The sequence below is a fragment of the Panthera tigris genome, chromosome B3 (genome assembly GCF_018350195.1).
Source record: "Panthera tigris isolate Pti1 chromosome B3, P.tigris_Pti1_mat1.1, whole genome shotgun sequence".
NCBI lineage: Eukaryota > Metazoa > Chordata > Mammalia > Carnivora > Felidae > Panthera > Panthera tigris.
In genome coordinates, this window is record NC_056665.1 from 120,185,960 (window position 1) to 120,209,158 (window position 23,199).

General features: G+C 42.6%; 2 protein-coding genes across 15 annotated transcripts in view; one reads left to right on the forward strand and one right to left on the reverse strand.

The window, feature by feature from the left end:
• The window catches only part of TTLL5 (tubulin tyrosine ligase like 5), a 285,253-nt gene extending 267,335 nt beyond the window's left edge, over positions 1-17,918 (forward strand). For 11 of the 12 annotated variants that reach the window (XM_042990159.1, XM_042990167.1, XM_042990170.1 and 8 more), the window contains one exon: positions 17,264-17,918. Coding sequence is in view for 2 of the 12 variants with exons in the window: in XM_042990167.1 (XP_042846101.1) it covers positions 17,264-17,286 (23 nt within the window). In the remaining 10 variants the exon portion in view is untranslated. The remainder of the gene's footprint in view (positions 1-17,263) is intronic. The other variant, XR_006218999.1, reaches the window with a different exon arrangement.
• A 549-nt stretch (positions 17,919-18,467) lies between these two features.
• Positions 18,468-23,199, reverse strand: part of TGFB3 (transforming growth factor beta 3) — a 30,008-nt gene continuing 25,276 nt past the window's right edge. For all 3 annotated transcript variants that reach the window (XM_042990173.1, XM_042990174.1, XM_007095032.3), the window contains 2 exons: positions 22,734-22,887; positions 18,468-21,855 (listed from right to left, as the gene is read on the reverse strand). In XM_042990173.1, coding sequence (XP_042846107.1) covers positions 21,697-21,855; positions 22,734-22,887 — 313 coding nt within the window. In that variant the 3' untranslated portion in view covers positions 18,468-21,696. The remainder of the gene's footprint in view (positions 21,856-22,733; positions 22,888-23,199) is intronic.

Sequence of the window (23,199 nt, forward strand, 5' to 3'; positions counted from 1 at the left end):
TTAACGTTTATTTATTTTTGAGACAGAGAGAGACAGAGCATGAATGGGGGAGGGTCAGAGAGAGGGAGACACAGAATTGAAACAGGCTCCGGGCTCTGAGCTGTCAGCACAGGGGCCCGATGCGGGGCTCGAACTCACGGACCGCGAGATCGTGACCTGAGCCGAAGTCGGCGCTCAGCCGACTGAGCCACCCAGGCGCCCCTGATTTTTTTTTTTTTAATTTGTGCATGGATTAATTTTTTTTATGTTTATTTTTGAGACTGAGCATGAGCGTGGGGAGCAGCAGAGGGGCAGTGAGGAGGGAGAGAGAGAATCCCAAGCAGGCTCCATGCTGTCAGCACAGAGCCTGAAGCGGAGCTCCCTTTCACGAACCCTGGGTCGTGGCCTAAGCTGAAATCAAGAGTCAGGCACTTAACCAGCTGAGCCACCCAGGTACCCCTACGTTTCTTGTTTTTGTTTCTGTTTTTGTTTTTGTTTTGTAGTGAGGAAGCTATTTTTAAAATGCCTTTAGGAGTGCCTGGGTGGCTCAGTCGGTTGAGCGTCTGACTTGGGCTCAGGTAATGATCTCATGGCTCATGAGTTCGAGCCCCATGTCGGGCTCTGTGCTGACAGCTCGGAGCCTGGAGCCTGCTTTGGATTCTGACAGGTGTGATGTAATAGCTCATAGTTTTGATTTCCATGTCCCTCATGATAAGTGAGGTTGAGCATCTTTTCATGTGTCTGTTGGCCATCTGTATGTCTTCTTTGGAGAAATGTCTGTTCATGTCTTATGCCCATTTTTAATTAGATTATTTAGGTTTTTTCATCTTGAGTTGTATAAATTCTTTATATATTTTGGATATTAACTCTTTATCAGATATATCATATGCAGACATCCTCTTCCTTCTCAGTAGGTTGTCTTTTTGTTTTGATTGTTTCCTTTGCTGTGCAGAGGCTTTTTATTTTTATGTAGGCCCAATAGTTTATTTTTGCCTTTGTTTCCCTTGCCTGAGGAGACACATCTAGAAAAATATTGCTACAGCCGATGTCAGAGAAATTACTATCTTTGCTCCCTTCTAGGATTTTAATGGTTTCAGGTCTACATTTAGGTCTTTAATCCATTTTGAGTTTCTTTTTGTATGTGGTGTAAAAAGTGGCCCAGTTTCATTCTTTTGCATGTGGCTGTCCAGTTTTCCCAGCACCATTGGTTGAAGAGATTAGCTTTTTTCCCCCATGGCATATTCTTGCCCGCTTTGTCATAAGTTCATTGATTCACCATATAATCCTGGGTTTATTTCTGGGCCCTCTATTCTCTTCTATTGATCTATGTGTCTGTTTTGTGGCGGTACCACACTGTTTGAGTGCTTCAGCTTTGTAGTAAATCTTGAAATCTGGGATTGTGATGCTTCCAGTTTTGTTCTTCTTTTTCAGGATTGCCTTGGCTATCGGGGTCTTCTGTGGTTCCCTACAAATTTTAAGATTATTTCTCCTAGTTCTGCAAAAATGCTCTTGGTATTTTAATAGTGATTGTCTCAAGTATGTAGATTGCTTTGGGTAGTACAGACATTTTAACAATGTTTGTTCTTCCAGCCCATGGACATGGAATGTCTTTCCATTTCTTTGTGTCGTCTTCAGTTTCTTTCATCGGCGTATTACAGTTTTCAGAGTACAGGTCTTTCACCTCTTTGGTTAGATTTATCCCTACGTATCTTCTTGATCTTGGTGCAATTACAAATGGGATGGTTTGCTTAATTTCTCATTCTGCTACTTCATCATTAGTGTATAGAAAATGCATGGATTACTGTGAATGTAACACAACTGGTTTTAAAGAGAAAGGCACTGAAGAGATGAAATTTAAGTTACCACAAAGAGCCTTTGAACTCCTGTGGTGTTCTCTCACGTGGTCGTCTGCATTGTCCGGTCCTCTCTTCCTGTCGTTGCAGTTTGAAGACTCATAAGAGCAAGAACTGCTCTCCATTGAGCACCTGCTCTGCCCCGAGTGCTGGGGTTTTTACGTGGAGCTTCCTCAGTTAATCATCCCAGCCATCACATGAGGAATGTCTCTTCTTGCCTCCTTTTTTAGCTGAGACTTTGGATATTCCTTCCATGGGTGCTGTTTAGAAGATCAAGAAGATCAGTTCCAAGATCGGTTTCCTGCCACATGCCTATCTAACACCTTGCTTCACCAAAGACTGGAGTGACCCTTCTTCTGAGGGACACGTTAGTCAGTTCTGCCCTTGAGTTTTTCTCTTCCGTGTGTGTTTCTTTCCTCGGGGCTTGTTCTTTCATTCACACCCTCAGAACTTCAGCTTCCACCTGCACTCTGACGATTTTGACACGTGAGCCCTAGTCGGTGGCCCCCAGAAGCCACCACAGTAACAAATCCCAGCTCAGCCACCTAAGAGAAGGGGTGCGTCTGCTGACTTCTGTAGAGAACTAGGACGGCTCCAGGACCTCCGGTGTGGTCAGGTCTTTCCTTTTCTCCATCCCTCTCTGCCTCATCTTTCTCCATCTCCTTACATGTCTCTTCACAACTTCATTAACCTCCCTCTTTCCTTCTTTCTTTTCTGTGGTTTCTTCCATGTGGCAGATCAGATGGAGGGGAGTAGTTTCATCAGCTCCAGCCTTATTCTTTCCAGCTCGATGACCGCAGGGTAAAGAGAGTGTTTCTACGTTAGTACGTAGAGGTCCCCAGGAAGGGCTGTGATTGGCTTGGCTTGGATGACAGGACCACCTCTTATGGCAGTTGCGGTGGCCCCGGGGATGGGCCCCTAGGCCAGGTCTGGATCGCCTGCCAACTTTTGTGCTCAAGAGGGTGTGAGGCTCTCTTAATTATAGAGAACAAACTGATGGTTACCAGAAACGAGGTGGGTGAAATAGGTAAAGAGGATTTAGGAGCGTACTTGTCGTGATGCGCGCTGGATAATGCATGAAATTGTTGAATGACGATACTGTACGCCTGTAACTAATAGAACACTATATGCTAACTATACTGGAATTAAAAAAAAAAAAAAAGAGGGTATTGCACTGACATTTATAGTCTGGCTGTAATCACCTGACTGGAATAGAACAGGTGGGGAGCAGTTTTCCAAAGGAGGTGAGAGGAGCCGAAACCACAGCAGATGGGAAGGGATATTAGGCAGATAAAAATCGTAGATTTCCCCTACTTTCAACCCTTAGCTTCTTTGCAGCTGTGCAAATCAGGGGTAAATAAGACAATGTGTGCAGTAAATACTTCATATGATGCCTGCAGCAGAATAAGCGATAGAGCAGTATCTACTGTTATTGACTCTCTCTCTTTTAATTGTGGCAAACTACATTTAACACAGAATTTACCACTTTAACCATTTTTAAGTGTTACAGTTCAGTGGATTAAGCACATACGCATTTTTGTGCAACCATCACCACCGTCCATCTCTAGAACTCTTTTCCAACGCGGAACTTTATTTTGCAAAACTAAGACTCTACTCATTAAACAATAACTCCCCATTCTCCTCTCTCCCATCTCCTGGCAGCCACTGTTCTCTTTTCTGTCCCGATGAATTTGACTATTCTAGATACCACGTGAAAGTGGAATCGCACAGTATTTGTCTTTTTCTGACTGGCTTATCTCACTCAGCATAATGTCTTCGAGGTTCAGCCATGTTGTGGCACATCTGAATTTCCTTCCTGTAAGGCTGAATAATACTCTATTGTACGTATGTACCACGTTTTATTAATCCCTCTGACAATGGATACTGGATTTGCCTCTACCTTCTGACTGTTAGGAATACTGCTGCTGTGACCATGGGTGTACAACTATCTCTTCAAGTCTGCTTTCAGTTCTTCTGGGTGTATATCCAGAAGTAGAAGTGCTGAATTGTATAGTAATTCTATTTTTAATTTTGTGGAGAACTGCCATATTCTTTTCCATAGTAGCTGTACCATTTTCATTCCTAGCAACAGTACCCAAGAGTTCCATTTCTCCACATCCTCACTAATACTTCTTTTCTTTTTTCTTTGCTTTGCTTCTCTCTCTCTCTCTCTCTCTCTCTCTCTCTCTCTCTTTTCATAGCAGCCATGCTAATGGGGAAGTGGATGTGAGTTCTTTAAATTAAACCTTGCTGGGGCTCCTGGGTAGTTCAGTCAGTTGAGCAGCTGGCTCTAAGAAAAAAAGAAAATCTTGGTAACTGGGCTATTAGGAGTGCGGTTGATAGAATTAGAGTACCTAGTTTTGTGGGTGAGTAGGACAAATAACACTGTTAGTATTTTAAAAGTCAAATTTGGGGGCACCTGGATGGCTCACTCAGTTGAGTGTCCGACTATTGATTTGGCTAAGGGCACGATCTCACAGTTTGTGGGATCGAGCATCTCATTGGGCTTTGCACTGACAGCAGGGATTCTGCTTGGGATCCTCTCTGCCTCTCCTCTGCTTGTGCTCTTTCTCTCAAAATAAATTTAAAAACTTAAAAAAAAATGTTTTTTAAGTCAAATTTGACATGATGGCCGCACATTAAACCGAGAAAAGTCTTCTCAAAAGCTAGGGAGAAATGTGAGCCAGATGTAGAGTTTACCTATTAAAGCTGTGAGTGGATAAATTATCTGAGGGAAAGAATGTCAGGGAGCAAGGGGTTGGAAGCAAAGCCAAAGAAGAAAGAAGAGCCAGTGGAACCATCCAAGGAGGCAGCCTTAAGAGGCACCTGGATATTTCAGACTCTCAGACACCCACAGAAGGGAGAGTCAAGAGGGCGGGAATGATTGATGAGCTCAGATGATATTTTTAAATTGCCCGTGATTAAGATTTTGTTAAATTAAACCATTTTTGTGTGACTATGCCCTGTAGAGTCCTTTATAATTTTCAGAATGTTTGCATATAGTTTATCTTATGTGACCCTTAGCCAAAGCACACAGATTATTATCATTAGTATTATTCCCACATTACAAGAAAGAAACAAACTCAGGAAGACTGGCATTTTCCTAAAGTCATTGCTCGATACCTCTCATTTCCCCAAGATGATCTATTTTGGGGAAGCTGAAGGCAGATGATGCCAGGTCAGAGTGGGCACCAGAGTAGGTTCCCCTCAGACCAGTGCCCAGGCAGCTTGTCATCCTGAGTACAGGTGCCGTCACTCAGTACCTCCTGGAGACCGTGTCTACTCGCCCCTCTCAGTTTCCTGTTAAATACTAATGAGTTTGATTCTCTGGACTCCAGAGCAGTGGTTTGTGAACTGTGGGTCATGACCAAAGAGTTGGTCGTCAGATCAATCAGTGGGTCCCAGCCAGGCGTCCCAGAGCCAGTGGTGCATGTCTTCCCAACACTGCTTTCACCAACTTCATGTTGGTTACTTGAACTTGGCTGTGGTGGAAATCAGCCAACACCACAAAGCTGGGGCCTCTGTTTTACCACAGAGAACCAGTTGGTAAACATTTACTAGCATACCCCTGATCATAACCATCATGTCTTTCTCTTCCCTCCACCCCTCCTGCAACGGAACAGGATAGAATAGAAAGAAAAATACCAGGGTCCTCTATGATAAAAGTAAGAATTGTTTTGTGAGACTTATGTTCAGGTCAGAAAGATATTTATGTGTATATTCATATATCATGTATTTTTTTACTAAAAATAAGTTTGAAAAGTCAGTTGTCTAGAGTCCCTTCCTTTATCTTCCTCAAGTAATTGAAAGTTCTCTGTTATGTTGATCTTTAGGCAGAGAACCAGTGTCCAGCATCTTTTTTGAATTAATGCTGTGTCTACTCTAGGCGGAATGAGATGGAATTTGTATCAGGCTAGAAATTATTATTCTAGAATAGACAAAATGCCTCTGTGTTATCAATTCTTTTGAACTCAAAGCTATATAAAAATCTATTTTAGACCCCACCAAAGACTTTCTGCAGTGAGCATGTATTTGTCCTATGCTCAGAAAACAGTAATCATTATTTTTAAATCCCAAAGATTAGAAGGCCAATAAATAGAAAAAAAATCAGATTTAAGCAAATATCCTTGTGTTACTCTACCATTCTTCATTATTAGAACTTTCTATGAAGAAATTAAATCTTTTTAAGAAAGTAAACGCACTTTTTGTGAAATATATCACTTACCTTTTAATGATTTAGTGGTTTGTTTTATAAGTCCAGATTATATACATATATATTTATATACACAAAATATATGTATTTTTTGATATACACAAATATATATATATTGATATACACATACATTTACATTGTATATAAACATCTAATATATAAAGTTATATGTGCGTGCACACACACACACACACACACACACACACATCCCAGATATGCTTAAATAGATTATGCTTCAAAACTAGATAGATGTCGGGCACCTGAGTGGCTCAGTTGGTTTGTTAAGTGTCTGATTTCGGCTCAGGTCATGATCTCACGGTTCGGGAGTTCGAGCCCACATTGGGCTCGCTGCTTTCTGTGCGGAGCTTGCCTTTGGATCCTCTGTCTCCCTCCCTCTCTGCCCCAGCTCCCCTTGCGCACACTTTCTTTCTTAAACATTAAAAACACAAAACAAAAAAAACTAGATGTATGTAGATCATGGAATTAAATCTCAAGAACTTTGATTTAGATCAGCCTTGCAATTTTGAAATTTTCATAAAAGGGAAGTTATTAAGTATTCTTATGCAAAAAAAAAGGCTGCAAACGTGTGAAATAGTATGTCCTTGACTATCTAAATGGAGTTACAAAAAGAAACATTTTTCACTGAGTCACATTTGAAAGTCATTCTATCTTTCTTTCTATTCCACAATGTCACCTTACCATGCCCATTTTACTGCTTTTTTTGTAATAAGAAAATGAACCAGAATAAGGGGAACATGGTTTAAAGGTTCATAGGAGTTAAATATACTTTCAGAAATAAGTTATGGAACATTTTGGGGGGAAGAATTCAGCTTATTGTATATGTGACTTCAGTTCTCCAGTTACTTGGAAGTAGAATGTCCCCCAGATGGAGACTTGACCCAGGGTGCATTTAACATCCAAGAGTGAAACTGAGTGCCCTGTTGCTCACTAGAAATGGAGAAGGTTCTGGGAGGGCATGAGCGCTCGGTGCTCCTGTGGTCAGCCAGTTCGCTCCCCTGTCCCCTGTGGCTGCACTCCAGAGCTGCTCGGGGCTGCCTTTTCTCTGAACAAAGCCCGTGCAGCTGTGCCCGGCGCCTCCGTGTCACCAGGCAGGGTTTCACGAACTGGATCTGATGCTCTTGTGCCTGTGTTGTTCATTCCTACACGCTGGAGCCGTGCCCAGGAAGGTGAGGGGACAGCAGGTTGGCCCTCGCTCCCCAGCTGTCCCTTTCTCCTCATGTCACTCAGGATATAAATAAATGGATTCATTCACTCTCTCATCAAGCCAGAATGTTGCCAGAAGGTACTATCAGGGCCACTCTGATCAGTTGGAAAGGGCCTTAGGGGCAGATCTAAGAGGCACAATTTACAAAAGCCTTTGCATTTAGGTAATTTAAAAAATAAAGCTTTTAATTTTACTTCTCCTGTTCACTTGAGACCTTGGAGGGAGAGAAATAGCTCCAGTTATATGTTCATGTTGTTTGAGGTCTGGGCCTCCTTTAGTGGTGTGGAAGTCATGGTGCATTCTCTGTTTTTTCTCAACTAGAAAAGCCTTGAGTCCGATGATCTCATTGAAAATTTACTTCCCTTTCCTTAAGACAGCTGACGGGTAGTAGGAGCACTGACCTGGAGCGTGGATCGCTGCTTATCACACGAGGCTGTGGTATTTCAGAGGCCAAGTTTGTATTGTTAGTTGGAAGTCTTTTGCTGCCCATAGGGAGCACTGCTATCGATCATTTCCCACATCCGTCGATCCAGTATTTCCCAAGCAGCCTCCATGTAAATATGTACATGGCAAAATGCTGGGCGCTCAGGTCCTGTGAAGATTTGCAAGACGTGGTCTCTGCACTTCAAAGAGTGCATCGCAGGAAACGAACCACACATGCAAGACACAGACCCCCCCCCCAACCCCACCCCTGCCCTCAAAAGTGGTGTAAGAAGCAATGATTTGGTGGTCTAGGAAAGTCTGTCCACCATTCCTCTCAGAGAACTTACTCGTCAAAGTTAGCATGAGCATGATCGGTGCCCTCAGCAGTTCTCCGTGCCTAGGTGCTTCTCATGCACTTCACCTTAGCAGGTGTGGATCACGGTGCTGAAAATAATTTTATTTGCTATTACAGTAGCTCGAGCCAGTTACTTAATATGATGCTAATGGGAGAACAGTAGCTGGAGGACAAATTGGGTTCGTTGGACTCAGTTGCCAAACCAGCACAATGTATTTTACAGGTGCTTCAAGATTTTTAAGGGTAGTTCTACTAATATTTTATGTCTATGTTTCTTGTTGACTTTAAAACTAACCTAATAATATTGCTGTAACTTCATTTATTTGATAAATGCCAAGTGAGTGTATAAATAGTGTGATCCACAGCCATTTCACATACACATACACAAAACAAAAAATTTCCAGGTCAGGATATCAAAGCCAAAAAGAAGACGGGCAGCTTCAGTGACGGGATTTTCAGAATTCTACCATAAAAGAGCACGGCTGTGATCGTGGCCACAAAGGACGTGAGGGGGTGGGGGGGAGGGCAGTAACATGGTTGTCCTAGGTATTGTCCCTGCCCTTATCAGCCCAGAACCGAGTCAGCAGGCAGGAGTGGAGATCCCAGCAGCTCTGGACTAGAATCATGGCAGGTGTCAGGGAAAACAGGTGGAGAGTCTAATTGGAGACGCTTTACCTAAAGATGGAAGCCCAAAGGGCTGTATTCTCCATGTAAAGTTCAACCAGAAATAAACCCTCCCTTCCCACTTTACCTTTACCATCTCAGGCACTGGAAGAAAACTGCCTGTCTTGGACCTTGGTGCTGAGTGAGATGGAGTAGGGGACTCTTCCGTGAAAATTTATAACCACAAACTGGCCCTCGTGTAAGCTTGGGCGTGAGTTGACATTCCCTAGGTACCCTGAAAAACTTGAAACTGAGAATTTAATCCAAGGTGGTCCTAAGCTAATAGTGGCCCCAGGCACCTAATATAATCAAATGCATAGTTTTTTCTGGAGGGATCTTCCTTCAATTCAAATCTCAAATAAATTCTTTTTTTTTTTTTTAATGTTTATTTTTGAGAGAGACAGAGGGTGAGTGGGGGAGGGGCAGAGAGAGAGGGAGACACAGAATCTGAAACAGGCTCCAGTCTCCGAGCTGTCAGCACAGAGCCCAACGTGGGTCTCAAACTCATAAGCTGTGAGATCACTACCTGAGCCGAAGTCAGAAGCTCAACCAACTGAGCCACCCAAGCACCCCTCAAATAAATTCCGAAGAACCGTGATCACAGTTAAAAATCACAAAACAAATAAGGAAACATGGCACCATAAGCAAAAGTCAGCAAAAATAACAGATGACACTATCAGACCTACAAAGACAAAGATACTGAAATTATCAGACATACAATAAAAAATAAATTTTCTCATATGTTTAGAGAAATTAAAAGAAGGAGTAGAAAGTATGAGTAAAATCAAAAGATTAAACTTATAACTAAACAGATTTGAAAAAGAACTATGTAGACTTTCAGAATTACAAAGATATAAGTAATTAAAGTTTTCAAATCAATGGCTGGGCTTAACTGCAGGTTAGACCCAGCTGAAAAGATATTTAGTGAACTCAAAGATATATTTATTTAAAGAAATTATGTGAACTGCAGGACAGAATGATGAAAAATCACATGAGAAGGCCTGATAGATATCCAGATAATTGGAGTTCTAGAAAGAAAAAGAATGGGACCGGGACAATAGTTGAAGGGATAATGGCTAAAAATATACCAAAACTGGAGCCAAAATATCTCAGGTGGGAGAGCATTAGACTGGTCCAATCCCAGGTTTTGGCAAAGAGGAGGTGTCCTCTTAGAGCCTGTAATAATTAAAAATATTCCAAAACTAATGAAAAGATACACCAGTTGCAGTGAATCACAACAAATCCACATCTCGACACACCATACTGAAACTTTGGAATACTAAAGACAACGAAAAGATGTTCAAAGCACCTGGAGACAAAAGAAGGCTTTCCAGAGGAATGCCAGTTTGACTGACAGCATACTTCTCAACAGCAAGAGTGGAAGCCGAACTCCAGTGTTATGGCCACTGATGAGAGAAAATAAGTAGCCAGTCAGAAAAACAGTGTAAGCAAAAATATCTTTCAAAGATGTGAATGAAATGAAGACATTTTTCAACATTTAAAACCCAGAAGAATTCACAAAAGGAAAGCAAAGATTCTAAAGAATGGATATTTCATGAGCAAAGGAAAATTAAAGAAGAGAGAGAAATAGACAAATCAAGAAATAGACTCCACTATGGAGAATAAACTGATGGTTACCAGAGAGGAGGTGGACGGAGGGATGGGTGAGGTAGGTGATGGGGCTTAAATAATCCACTTATCATGATGAAAAAAAGTAATCAAAGAAAAGTGAGAGCAAGGGTATGGCCAAAAACTTGCTCAAAAAATCCAAAAGCATTAAAATGTCACAGACTGTGGTTAAGCAACCAAGCAAAGTGTCAAAGAAATACAGAATCCAATCCTGTAGTAAAGAAATTAGTTGAACTCTGTGTGGATGGAGAATAATGTCCATTACAATCATGTATTTAAACTTGAATTGTGAGATGTTGGCTACTTGGGAGCTCCCGTAGAGGTACTGAGTATAGAAAGGACCCTGTGTATCCACCAGAGCGCTGCATGGGGACCAGAATCAGTTGCTTAAAGGCTAAAATAATCTTAGACTATCTGAGGTAGTAATTCTGTTTTTTAAGTGTACAAGGTAAAGATTTGAGTATCTGGTAAACTAAATAAATACTAATTTTATATAAATTCAGAATAATCTATGTTTATTGTGAAACATCTGTTGTTTAGAGAAGCTAACATTTTAATCTTGAAACTTCCTTTTGAAATATGTCATTGATATTAAATTTGTGATGTTGAGTTAGAAAAGATAAAAACTGACTAAATGTATACACTATCGAATGCATAAAATAAATTATTTTATTTACTTTACATTTAAAAACAAATAAAATAAAGAATGGATATTTCAAACAGAGGAAGGTAATACCACATTTCGTGGTACACGAAAATACACATTTCGAAGGTCTGAAATGCAAAGAGGAACTACAAGCAAAGAATGTTTACAAATATGGGCAGATATAATAATAAAATAATAATGTTCTTGGGAGGCTAAGAAGGAGGGGATGAAAATATTCAACACCAGTCTTGTTAATCAAGGCAGGCGGTATGATGAGAGTTAGAGTAGTCTAACTTGATCTTGCACAGTGAAAAGCTGAAGATAATGATTAATTTCAGCTTTACATAATCAGTATATACAAATGCAAAAATAGAGTAACAACTAAAAGAATAGAGATTATAAAACTTCAAGGAGGAAAAGAAAACAAAGAAGAGTAGGGACAAACAGGAAGCACAACTTAAGACAGTAGAAATAACAAAGTATTTGTAACTACAGAAGTGTGAGTGCACTAATGTCCCAGTGCAAGTGGAAGATTGATTCATTCAACAGTATTTACTGAGTATCTACTATATGCTAAACACTACTAGGCATATAGCACAGAGCGGTGAACAAAACAGCCCCAAATCCTTAATTGGAGAGAGAGACAACAAACCAAATCAGTAACCCAAATAGTACATTAGACAGTGGTGAGGGTTCTAGAGTGAAAAAAACGAAACAAAACAAAACATGAAAGATAGAGAATGGGGAAAGTGACTATTCTAAATCGATCAGTCAGGAAGAGTAGCATTTGAATAAAGCCCTGAAGGAGGTGAGGGAATGAGCCGGTGGAGATGTAAGGAAGGGAATTCCAGACTGAGGGAACAGCATGAGCATGTGCCTTGAAGAGGGATCACGGCTGCCGTGTTTGGCAAGTACAGGCAGGCCAGTGGGCCACGGTGTAGGGTGCGAGGAGAGTGGGTGTAGATGAGACTGGAGAGACGAAGAGGGCCGGACCACAAAGGACCCAGCGGGCCAACGGAAGGACTTGCACCTTCGTTCTGAGTGAAGTGGGAGTTGGGGTTCTGGGCAGAGTCATGCATGAGCTGATTTGGGATTTAACAGCATCTCTGTGGCTACTGCACCAGGCAGGGGCAAGGTAGTAGCAGTAGAGGGGTGCAGGAAATGGTCAACCAGAGATGGATATATTGTTGGCCTAGATTTTCAAAACTGCACTTTTAGGCTGCTTGAAAGAGACCTATCTAAAACATAAGTATATAAAAAAGAATCAAAGAAAAAGTTTGGCAAAAGATATGCCAGGGGATATAGCTATATTTATCAGAAAAATAGATTTTAAGACCAAAAAAAAAAACATATCAAGAAATAAAGACGGTCACTACATTATGGCTAAAAGTTCTAAAGATTCACCAGAAAGTATTTAACCTTTTTTTGTTGATTTAGTTTCACTAGCTTATCTACTGATTTTTTTAATTAAATAAAATGCATATTTGTAAAGACTATATTGGACAAAAAAATTAACAGAACCACAGAGAGAAATAGACAAACCCACATTCATATTGGAATGATTTAATATAACTCAATAATTGGTAGATCAAGCAGTCTGAAAATCAGTTATATTTTAGGAAATTTGAACCACACAGTTGAGAGGCTTGATCTAGCAGATATGGCTTTGAATCACATTTCGAAGGCCATCTTTCCTGGTCACAACGCAGGAACAAACAGATAACTGGAAAATCCTCACATGTTGGATTAAATTAAGAATTAACTCACCAAAAAAAAAAAAAAAAAGCATAATATAATTAGAAAATACCGTTCAACAAAACCCTGAGGAATGTAGCTAAGCAATATTCAAGGAAAACTTATATTTATAGTAGGGAGAGGGTAGAGGCTCAAAGTTAATGTACTAAGAACCTGGCCTAAGAATTTCACAACAAAATAAGTCCAAAGAAAGTAAAAAGTAAAGACAAATACATAATAATAAAGATAAAGGAAGAAAATAATGAAATAGAAAATGAGCACCATTGAGAGGAATGAATGGGGACATTATTATTTATGCCTCAGAGGTTAAACAGAGGGACAACATTATGAATAACTTCGTACTGATACCTTTTTAAAACTTTGGTGAGATGGATACACATTTAGTATTTAACTTAGAAGAATTTGCTCAAAAAGAAATATGAAGCCCTAATATTCTTTAATTATTAGGAAATTTAACCAAGAACAAAAATGATTCCACAAATACAACAGCCGGTTTTTATGGTTTTACTGGACATCCAAGGATCAGATATACCAACCTTCTACAAACTATTCCAGAATAGAGGAAAACAGGGAACACTTCCCAGCTCTTACTATCTTAATAGCAAAACCTAACCAGGACAGCCCTCCCACAAAAATTCTAAAATCACAACATCTTCTTAATTGTGGCTATAAATGTGAAAAAATTACGAATAAAACATTAGCAAACTGAGTCCAGCAATGTAAAAAAAAAAAAAAATCATGATCAAGTTAGGTTTATTCCAGAGATTCAAGGATTATTTAACGTCTAAAAATTGACTAATGTAGTTACTACAGTAACAGATTAAAGGGAAAAGAATCATATGCTCCTCTCAATGGATACAGAATAAGCAGTTGATAAAATTCAGCATACTCATCGCTTTAAAAAAAAATTCCCAGGTCACTAAGAATAGAAGGGAGCCTAATTATAAAGTATCTCTACAAATAGACAGCAATAGCCATCATACTATTCATTGGAAAACTTTTAAAGATTCCCTTTAAGATGAGAAGCAAGACAAGGGAAGCCCATCCCTTCTCCTGAGTGTTGTACTGGAAGTCCTAGTCAGTAAAGTAAAATAAGGAAAGGAAATGACACAGGAATCAGAAAGGAAAATGCAAATCTGTCCATATTCTCAGATAATATATTTGTCTCATCAGATACCCAAAAAGAGTATTCAAATAAATTATTACCTTTATAAGAGAATTTAATGATCTTTCTGTACATCAGCAATAGAGTGTGTGATTATAGGAAAAGATACCCTCTGTATCAAAAGTATAATCACGAAGACGTATAATGCACCTAGGGAAAAATCTTAACAAAAAATATGATACCTATTATTTTAAAAATTATAAAAACATAGTGAAAATCACTTTAAAAACCAAAATAATGGAGAGATGTACATGTTCCAAGATTAAAAGTCAGTTTGGTAAAGATGTCGGTTCGTCCCAAAATCGATAGATTTAAGAGGGTATTAGTTGTTTTTTTAATTTGACAAGCTGATTTTAAAATTTACATGGAAGGGAAAAGGGCCAAGAATAACCCTTGTACTACTAAAGAATGAGAGTGAGGGGCATCTGGGTGGCTTATTCAGTTGAGCATCTGACTCTTGAAACATATCTCACAGTTTGCGGTATCAGGCCCACATCAGACTCTGCATTGACATCGTGGAGTCTGCTTGGAATTCTCTCTCTCCCTCTCTCTCTGCCCCTCCCCCAGCTGGTGCACGCATTTCTCTCTAAATACATACATACATACATACATACACGTTAAAAAAAAAAAAAAGAATGAGAGTGAGAGATAGAGGCCATGTGTCACTTGTCTTACTAGACACCAAGAATGATTACCAAACTAAAGTAATTAAGAGAGCATGGGGTAGGGGCACCTGGCTGGCTCAGTCGGTGGAACGTGTGACTCTTGATCTAGGGGCCGAGAGTTCAAGACCCACGTTGGCAGAGATTACATCAAAAAAAATTTTTTTAATAAAAAAAGAGAGCATGGTGTTGGCACAGAATAGAGAAAACCTAAAACTGGTCTCCTATGTGAAAACAGTTTATAACAGAGAGGTGTTGCCATTAAAGAAGGTAAGGATGGACTTTTCCATCAATAATAACTAGAATAGTTAGTTATTGTGTGGGGAAAATGAAATTAGATCTGTGCTTCACACTGTAGATAATTTTAGGTTGGATTAAAGACTTAAAAATGACAGGCAAAAAAAAAAAAAAGTGTCCCATCTTATATAAAGCATCATAGGAGGATACCATTATGACCATGGGGTAAGGGAAAAGATTTCTTACATTAGCCCCAAAAAGTGCAGACTGTGAAGATGGAGATTGATAAATTTGACTTTGTTCAAATTGAGAACTTGTAAGACACCATAAAGACATTGTAGGTTTTTTTGTTTTATTTTGTATTTCTTTTTTTTTTTAAGCCCTTAATATCATTAGAGATACATTGTGAAGTTTTTATAGGTGAAATGATGTGTTACCTTGGGTTTGCTTTGAAGTACTCCAGGGGGAGGAAACTGGGGGAGGGAGAGAGAAAAAGAATGGTAGAATGTTGAAAATTATCAAAGTGAGATGCTGGGAACATGGAACGTGGAGGTGTCTTACACTATGCTATTATGTGTGTATATCTAACATTTTTTTATTTAACAAAAAAATTTTTTTAAACAAACTATCCATCTTGGGATGCCTGGGTGGCTCAGTCGGTTAAGCGTTCGACTTCGGCTCAGGTCATGATCTCACATCTCATGAGTTCAAGCCCCGCATCGAGCTCTGCTGACAGTGCAGAGCCTGCTTGGGATTCTTTCTCTCCTTCTCTCTCTGCCCCTCCCCACTCACTCTCTCTCGCTTTCTCTCAAAATAAATAAATAAACTTAAAAAAGAAAAAGGAATAGAGTACTGCTACATGCTACAACATGATGATCCTTGAAAACATCACGCTAAGTGAAAGGAGCCAAGACACAAAAGACCACATATTGTGTGATTCCACTCATATGAAATGTCACGAATCGGCAGATCTATAGAGACTGGAAACATTAGTGGTTGCCTGGGGCTGGAGGATGAGATGTGTGAGAGTGATGGCTAAGAGGCATGGGGTTTCACCTTCTTTCAGTGAAAATGTTCTGGAAGTGATTGTGGTGGGAGATGCACAACTCTGAATATACTAAAGCCACCGGATTATACACATTAAATGGGTGAATTGTGTGGTATGTGGCTTATAGCTCATTGAAGCTGTTTTTTTTTTTTTTAATCAATAAACAGTAAACTCAGTAAGAAAATAAGCAAAAGCCATGTCCAGACATTTCACAGAAGAAAAAACATGTATACGCCATAGATACTTGAAAAGAGGCTCAACTTCATTCCTTTTTTTTTTGTTTGTTAAGCTTATTTATTTTGAGAGAAAGAGAACGCGCATCGGGGAGGGTCTCATCTCACAAGTCTGGAGAGATCTTGACCTGAGCAGAAACCAACAGAGGCTTAACCTGACTGAGCCACCCAGGCGTCCCTCAACCTCATTCCTAATTGGGGAAAATGCTAATTAGAACCACAGTAGGACACTTGACTGGCAAATATTTTAAACTCAGGCAACACCCCTTCTCCACCGGTAGGTGAGGCAGAGAAGCAGGAGAAGCCCATCCAGTGCTGTGGGGGCAGGGGGTGAACTGGCGCAACCGCTCTGGAATGTAATACGGCTTCGTTTTTTAGAGAGTTGAAGAGGCAAGTGTCGATGACCCAGCGGTTACGCTCCTAAGTATATAACTGAAGAAATTCTCCCAGCTGTGCGCTGAGATCACATGTAATAATAGTTATAGCAGCACTGGGAAATTGAAAACCACATAAAACGAAACGACATATATTTAGGGATATGAGTATATGTGGTGAATAAACCTGTTTTTAAAAAACAAACAGGGGAAGGATAAACACAAAATTGAGGATGGTGGAAATGGGCAGGCAATGGGAGGGCCTCACAGGGGACTCGGGGTAATGGTAATGTCTTTGTCTTAAACCTGGTGACGGGATGTAGGTGCATATATGGGGGATAGGGACAGGGGTACAAGGCAGAGTGTATTCTGACAACCTGCTGTTCGGCAGAGTTTTAGACACGCTCAGAGGTGTGCATAGAGCAGTGTTTCCACGCAGTTCGATACTGAATGCTAATTGTGCTGGCCCTACACTTCTCGCAAGGATTCACATATTTTAGCATCTTCTGTTTAAGAAGCAAAAGGGATAAAATGTTCTTACGGGGCGGTGGGGGGGTGGGGTGGGGAGAAGGGGGAAGAAACTAAGCAGCACACAAAAAAAGCAGCAGCAGAACCGGAGTGTGTTAGAAAGGTTTCCAACAAAAGTGGTTAAAATGACAGGTCTTCAGGTTCAAGGCGAACTTCATTTATTTGGCCACAACTTCCCTAGTCTTCCGTAATGCTGACTAAACCAGACGTTATTGTAAGGAAGTGAAACCCCATGTCCTCATTTAGGTCACTTAGCGGTTGGTTCTTTGTTTCAGATCCTGCTCACACTAAACGATGAGCCACAACCGCACTGAGGAAGAACCTATTTGCTGTCCCGCTACTGCCATGGGTGTGTCAGAGGCGCTGCAAGGGGTCCATGGTATTTTTTTTTTTTTTTTTTTTTTTTTTTGCTGCCTCAGTCCCCAGAGCCTTCAAGCGGTGGTGGCAGTAGATCGTTGCCATTCAGCCACTCCAGACTTTTACTGAGACAACAGGAAAACACATCGGCTGGGTTTTGATTGAACTTGGCAGTGGGGACGTTCCACTGATACGTTATGGACCCCATCAGAGCACACATGTATCTTTTACCCCTTTTACCTCCTCCCCCAACCTGCTTAGGTCTTCTCTGTCCCTCTCCTGCTACCACACAGAGATGATATAAAAGAGGCTCTTTGGCTATTTGCATTTTGCTTCCTCTTCTTTTCCAGATTGCAGTATTAAGCTTTACTTCCTACAAGCCTAAAACCCCAACAACAGTATCTACCAAAGTTGTTCTTCCCTTTTCTGAGGGTTTGGGGGAAGGGGGAAGCATACATCACAAGTTTCCCAGAGAGCGGAGAAAAGTCGGTGTGCTGCTGACCACATGAGCCATGGTAAGGGCACCCTTTGGAATTACTGATTTCTAAAATTAATAAAGTAATTCTATTTTTATTTTCTTTTTTTCCATTTACTAATTTCCCCCAACAATCAGTACTCACACACAAGCCTGAAATGGGGCCAACTTGGTGTTTTATGCCCTTGCTGGGCAAGTTTTGAAACTCTGTTTTAGAAATGCGAACTCGGAAAGAGAGGTTTTATTCTTCCATTTGGTTTCAGCAGATGGCGGGCCCAGGCCGCTCCCCGCGGGCAGCTCCTGTACCTGGGAAGCTCGTATGTGCAAATGTGTCCGTTGTCAGCCCACGGCAGACAGGTCCTCTAGTGGCCAGTGGATCTGCACCCGTAAACAGTTCGTCAGAAGGAGGCCGCACAGCCCCTGATGGCTTTCCACTTGACCTCTGCTCCCTTGCCCCCTCACCTTTCCCCGGCCCTCTCTCTGGCTTCTGCTGAAGAAGAGGTTGAAAGGTGGGCTACAGAGCCCACCGAAGGACTGACTTAGCTGCCCTGGGGAGTACTGGGCGAGGATCCAGAGTCTGGGGTTTCTACAACAGGGTGCTGTAGACTCAGCATGGAAACCCCAAAGGAAGAATGACACCCAACAAGGAAGAGAGAAAAGGGACTTTATTGACTTCTTAGCAAACGAAAACAGGTTTGAGCACATTGAAGCGTCTTGTTTGCGTGTGAGGGATGAAGACCGTCACTTTGCGGGAGAAGAGAGAACGTATTCATGGGATTTCTGGTTAGTAGCTTGAGGTCCATCTTAACCGTTTGCTAATTTGGTTGTGAATTGGTTAACGGGAGACAAATCGGAGTTCCTTCATGATTCCCTAAGTGATGTGTAGAACCAGGAAATGAGATGTTTGGGGGGACTCAGCATATGGATCTTGTGGGAGAGGATAAGAAGGTATGAGCCCAGTTTAAAAACCAAAAAAACAAAAAACCTTTGAGACCTACTAGACCGCTTGGAATTGCCCTAGGTAACGGTCAGAATTGAGTCCTCAACCTGATTTCTTACTGCACTCACCACTTGCTTATCCGGTGTGAGACCGGACTCCAGATCTCTCCTTCATTTAACCAAGTACTTTTCACATCATCTCTCCTGTACCGGACTTCTCGTGGCAAGTCCAAGTCTTGGTAATAAACAAAACAGATCATACGATCCACCCCCCCACCTCCAACAACCGTGTCATTTCCAGTGTCCCTACCTCCCCTCCCCCAAAACAAGCGTGTATTTTTTTTTAAGACAGACAGACAATGGTTCAAGTTTCTGCAGTGCCTATAAGTGGCATGTGGAATGCAGAGACTGGACTTCAGACCCCCGTCCATATTTGTATCTGCTGGTAAAGATAAGAATAGAGCTCTAATATAAAAAGAACATTTGGAATCACAGTGTGTTCTGTTTTCTTTGGGATACTTCAAGAAACATATCTCATTGCCTCGGTTCATTAGGATGAGCCACAGGCCAACATTTTTGTGATGTCCTATGAGGTTGGATAAGAAGGAAGGTTTATTCCGGGGTCAGAAAGAGTACTCCTTTCTTCCTTAAGCCTTAAGTAAGGACCAATGATGTCAGGTATAAGCTGCTCAAAATGGAGCTTTTAGGCAGCCTGGACCTTCCCCCAGGCCTAAAGACACCTCCAGAGCTGCAGCCTGAAGTTGCACATTTTTAGTAAACCCTTGGGTGCTTCTCCTGCCCGCTGAAACTTGAGAACAGCTGCCACGAGTGAGTAGACTCTGAAGCTTGGGATAGCAATGGCCCATGGCCACGGGGCTGGCCCCTCTCTAGGCCCACTGGCTTCCCTGGGTAGGATGGACCACAATCCCAGGAGCCATGAATTTAGGGCAGGGACACAGCCCCCAAAGTACAACGGGATCAAGACCGCAGGGGACAAAGCCTTAGAGAAGCTCTTAGGACTGGTTGAGCATGGACAAAGCGAGAAAGAAAGACTTAGTGACCAAAGTCAGGAGTTCAATCCGGGAGAACTCCAGAAGGAGCAAGATACATCTCCGTACACACACACATACCACACAGACCCTTCGACCTGCAAATTTTAGCTTCAGATAGACTTTTTCACCAATGGCACGGTGATTTCAATAGCGGAACATGTTTTTGGGGAGCTGCTAGGTGGTTCCTCACTCATTGCAGATGGTTGCTTCAGGTGGACGTCAACGCCACAGTGGAATTCTGCATTGCTCTGGGATCTGGGACCTCGAAACAGAACTGTGGGATTGTTCTTTCCCCGCCCTCTCCCATCCCTAAATCATTGACAAGAGGCCCTCTGTCTGTAAAGGGTTTCCTGGCGAGCTTAGCCTGATAACAGAATTAGCCTCGTCTTCTTAGGCCATTTGCCAGACAGGTTCTCTCATTCTCCACTGATGTGGCGGGTGAGATCAGATTTTCAAAAATGATGTCCTTCGTGGATAGTGGATGTACAAACCAACACACTTCCGCGTACAAGGGCTCACCCCAAGTGATTTTGGCCCACAGTTACACTTTCTGCCCATCTGAGCCACTGCCACTGCCTCTGTGTGTGTCTGAGAGCAAACTACTTCACCAGAAGGAAAGGAAGGAACACCAATGACAGTTGAGTCTTCTCCCTCCGATGGCAGAGGCAGTGCAGTTTACCGGTGTCCAGGGGACTCACACTAAGCAGTGTGCTCGAGATTCCCTGCCCCGGGCTCCCGTTCCCTCTAGTTAGTGGATATGAACAGGGAATTAAGAAAAGAGTGATTAAGGATATTCATCCAGTCAGACTTCCACCTTAGAAAAGGCTTTTTACTGTTCTAGAAACAATCTTCCAGAAGATGGAAATGATCCAAGATTCCCCAAAAATATTTATTTATACAAAGATTTTGAGAGTAATATTTGTATTTGTCTTTATACCTCAGTCTATGTGTCTGGGGCCAAGTCGTGTGGCACATTTGCTGCTTCCCCGCATGCCTCACCCGTTCTAGCACCTGCTTCCAGGAACACCAGATGAACACAGGGTCTTGGGGGATAGAGGGGAACCCATAATGCCCCAAGACTGCACAGACCATAATCCAGATACGTGCACCCTGACCTGGACGGTGTCTAGCCAGATGTCCAAGGGGAAATACGGTCGAGGAAGAAGGCGAGAGGAGGGGCCCAGAGGGCGGGCAGGAGAGCGTTCATCCCACCCTCCGCTTCTGAGTTCGGCGTGTCCATACGGCCCAATCCAGTTGATGGCCCGGGAACGACATTACCTGGATTTTCTCCCTGTAATGACCCTCGGTGCTGACTGATGTCGAGAGGACCATTTGCAAAAAGCAGATTCATCCTTAATCCCAGGGAGTATGAGCTACAAATCTGGGACACTGTCTAGGTAACCTGCCTGAGGGAAAATGCTTGCCTTGTCTAAAGTGATCCAGGTTCCCTAGAGCAGATGTGGGGCAGCGATGAGCCAATCTGACCTCAGAAGCGTCTTCCAGCCTGGCCCTGTCCCGGCCATTCTCTGCCCTTCCTCCTCCCTAGGGATTCCCAGATCCATTGCCACACCATGTGTCAGGTGCCGACTCGCCATCCCTCTTCCTCCGTCCCCACCACGTCTGTCTAGGTCACAGAAAATCTGTGTATTCTGAAGAGTTGGGCCTTCCCCTAACCAAACCCACACTTTCTTTACCACAGTGATTCTCAGAGCCAGCAAGAAGGAGAAATGTCCCAAAAGGGAACATCCGTCTCAGCCATTTGCCTGGAGCTGAAGGTTGCGGGCTCCAGGCCTCTAGGTGAGGAGTGTTGCTTTTGTGTTTCCCGAGGAGCAGGCAGTCAGGCAGTGGCGGTTCTCTTTCCTCTCTCTCTGTCGCAGGCGGGCTCTCAGCTACACTTACAGGACTTGACCACCATGTTAGAGAGCTGTTCCACCTTGGGGGTCCTCCCGACATAGTACAGGATGGTCAGGGGCTCCAAGTCCTGGGGCACACAGCAAGGTGAGGCAGAGGCTTCGGGATTCAGGGTGTTGTACAGTCCCAGCACCTGGGGAGGACACATCATTTAGAGGTTGGCAAGCCAGGCCCCGGGCCGAGAGCCCTCCGCCAGTTCTGGGGGCCGCTCCAGAGACGGGGCGAGCGGTAGACTGGCCAGCCAGGCTATTTCGGTTTGGGGGAACATCTGTACCGGTTTGAGCATTATCAGGTTAAGCTTGTAACAATTATCGGGCGACTTTGACGGGATAATGAGATTTTCTTTGCTGTTAAGAAACGCTCCTATATCGGTGTTCCTAGCTGCGACTGGCCACTTTGGTGAGAAGTGATCTCACTAAACGCCACTTTGGGCCATTCAGGAAGCGCCAGAGTGTGGGGCCCCAGACCGGATGCAGTAATCATGAGCTATCGGGAAACACGTTCCACAAATTACTGCCCTAGCTTTGATTCCCCTTGAGGGAAAGAAAGGCCAGCAGCTAGTTTCTCCCTTTCTCTTCCCACTGTTGCATATTAGCTTCTTCTGTGTGCTTTGCATTATCTTTCAAAGTAACTTTTCTGCATCCAAGAGGCTGGAATTATCAGAGCGTTTGAACGGATGGTAGAAGCCTCTTTTCCCCCACACTCCCCGCTAGCTGTGTGCAGACATCTTTGACATACAGGGTGGGGTGTGACCGTTAATTTCCAGAATGGTACAAGAGCTTTAGAACAAATTTTAAAGTCTGGTGGAAACCATGGAAGAAATTTTAAAGGGCACAATGTGACGAAGTAGAGTCGGGCCAGGGTGCCAAGATCAGAACCTTCACAAAGGGATTTTACTCGCCCTGGATCATCATTCGCTCATTCCACATTCAGTCCTTCACGCACTCAGTTGAACCAGTGGCCGGGCGGCTCCGCCCCAGCGCCCCGCCTGGCATGAGCCCCGCCCCGTACCGTGCTGTGGGTTGTGTCCGCACTGCGGAGGTAGGGGCAGGGGCCTGAGCAGAAGTTGGCATAGTAGCCCTTAGGTTCGTGGACCCATTTCCAGCCCAGATCTTGTCGGAAGTCAATGTAGAGAGGGCGCACACAGCAGTTCTCCTCCAAATTGCTACAACGAAAAACATTTAGAGACAATCAACCTAAAGGAAACCACCCATATGAAAGAACTTCACCAACGGCCCTCATATTTGTACCTGGAGTCCTTCCAGGTCATCCTAAGAGGTGGTCCTAATCGATGGAATCCCAGGTTCAAGTGCATTGAGCAGTATATACCATAAAGGCATTTTCTTGGTCCCAAGGACACAACAGGCAGATACAGATGATGCATGAGGAAGAGAAAAAAGGCAAAAGTGGACCTGCCCCCTTTTTCACGATGGATCAAAGCAGAGCCTTAAACTGCTTCACATAGAACCAAGCACTG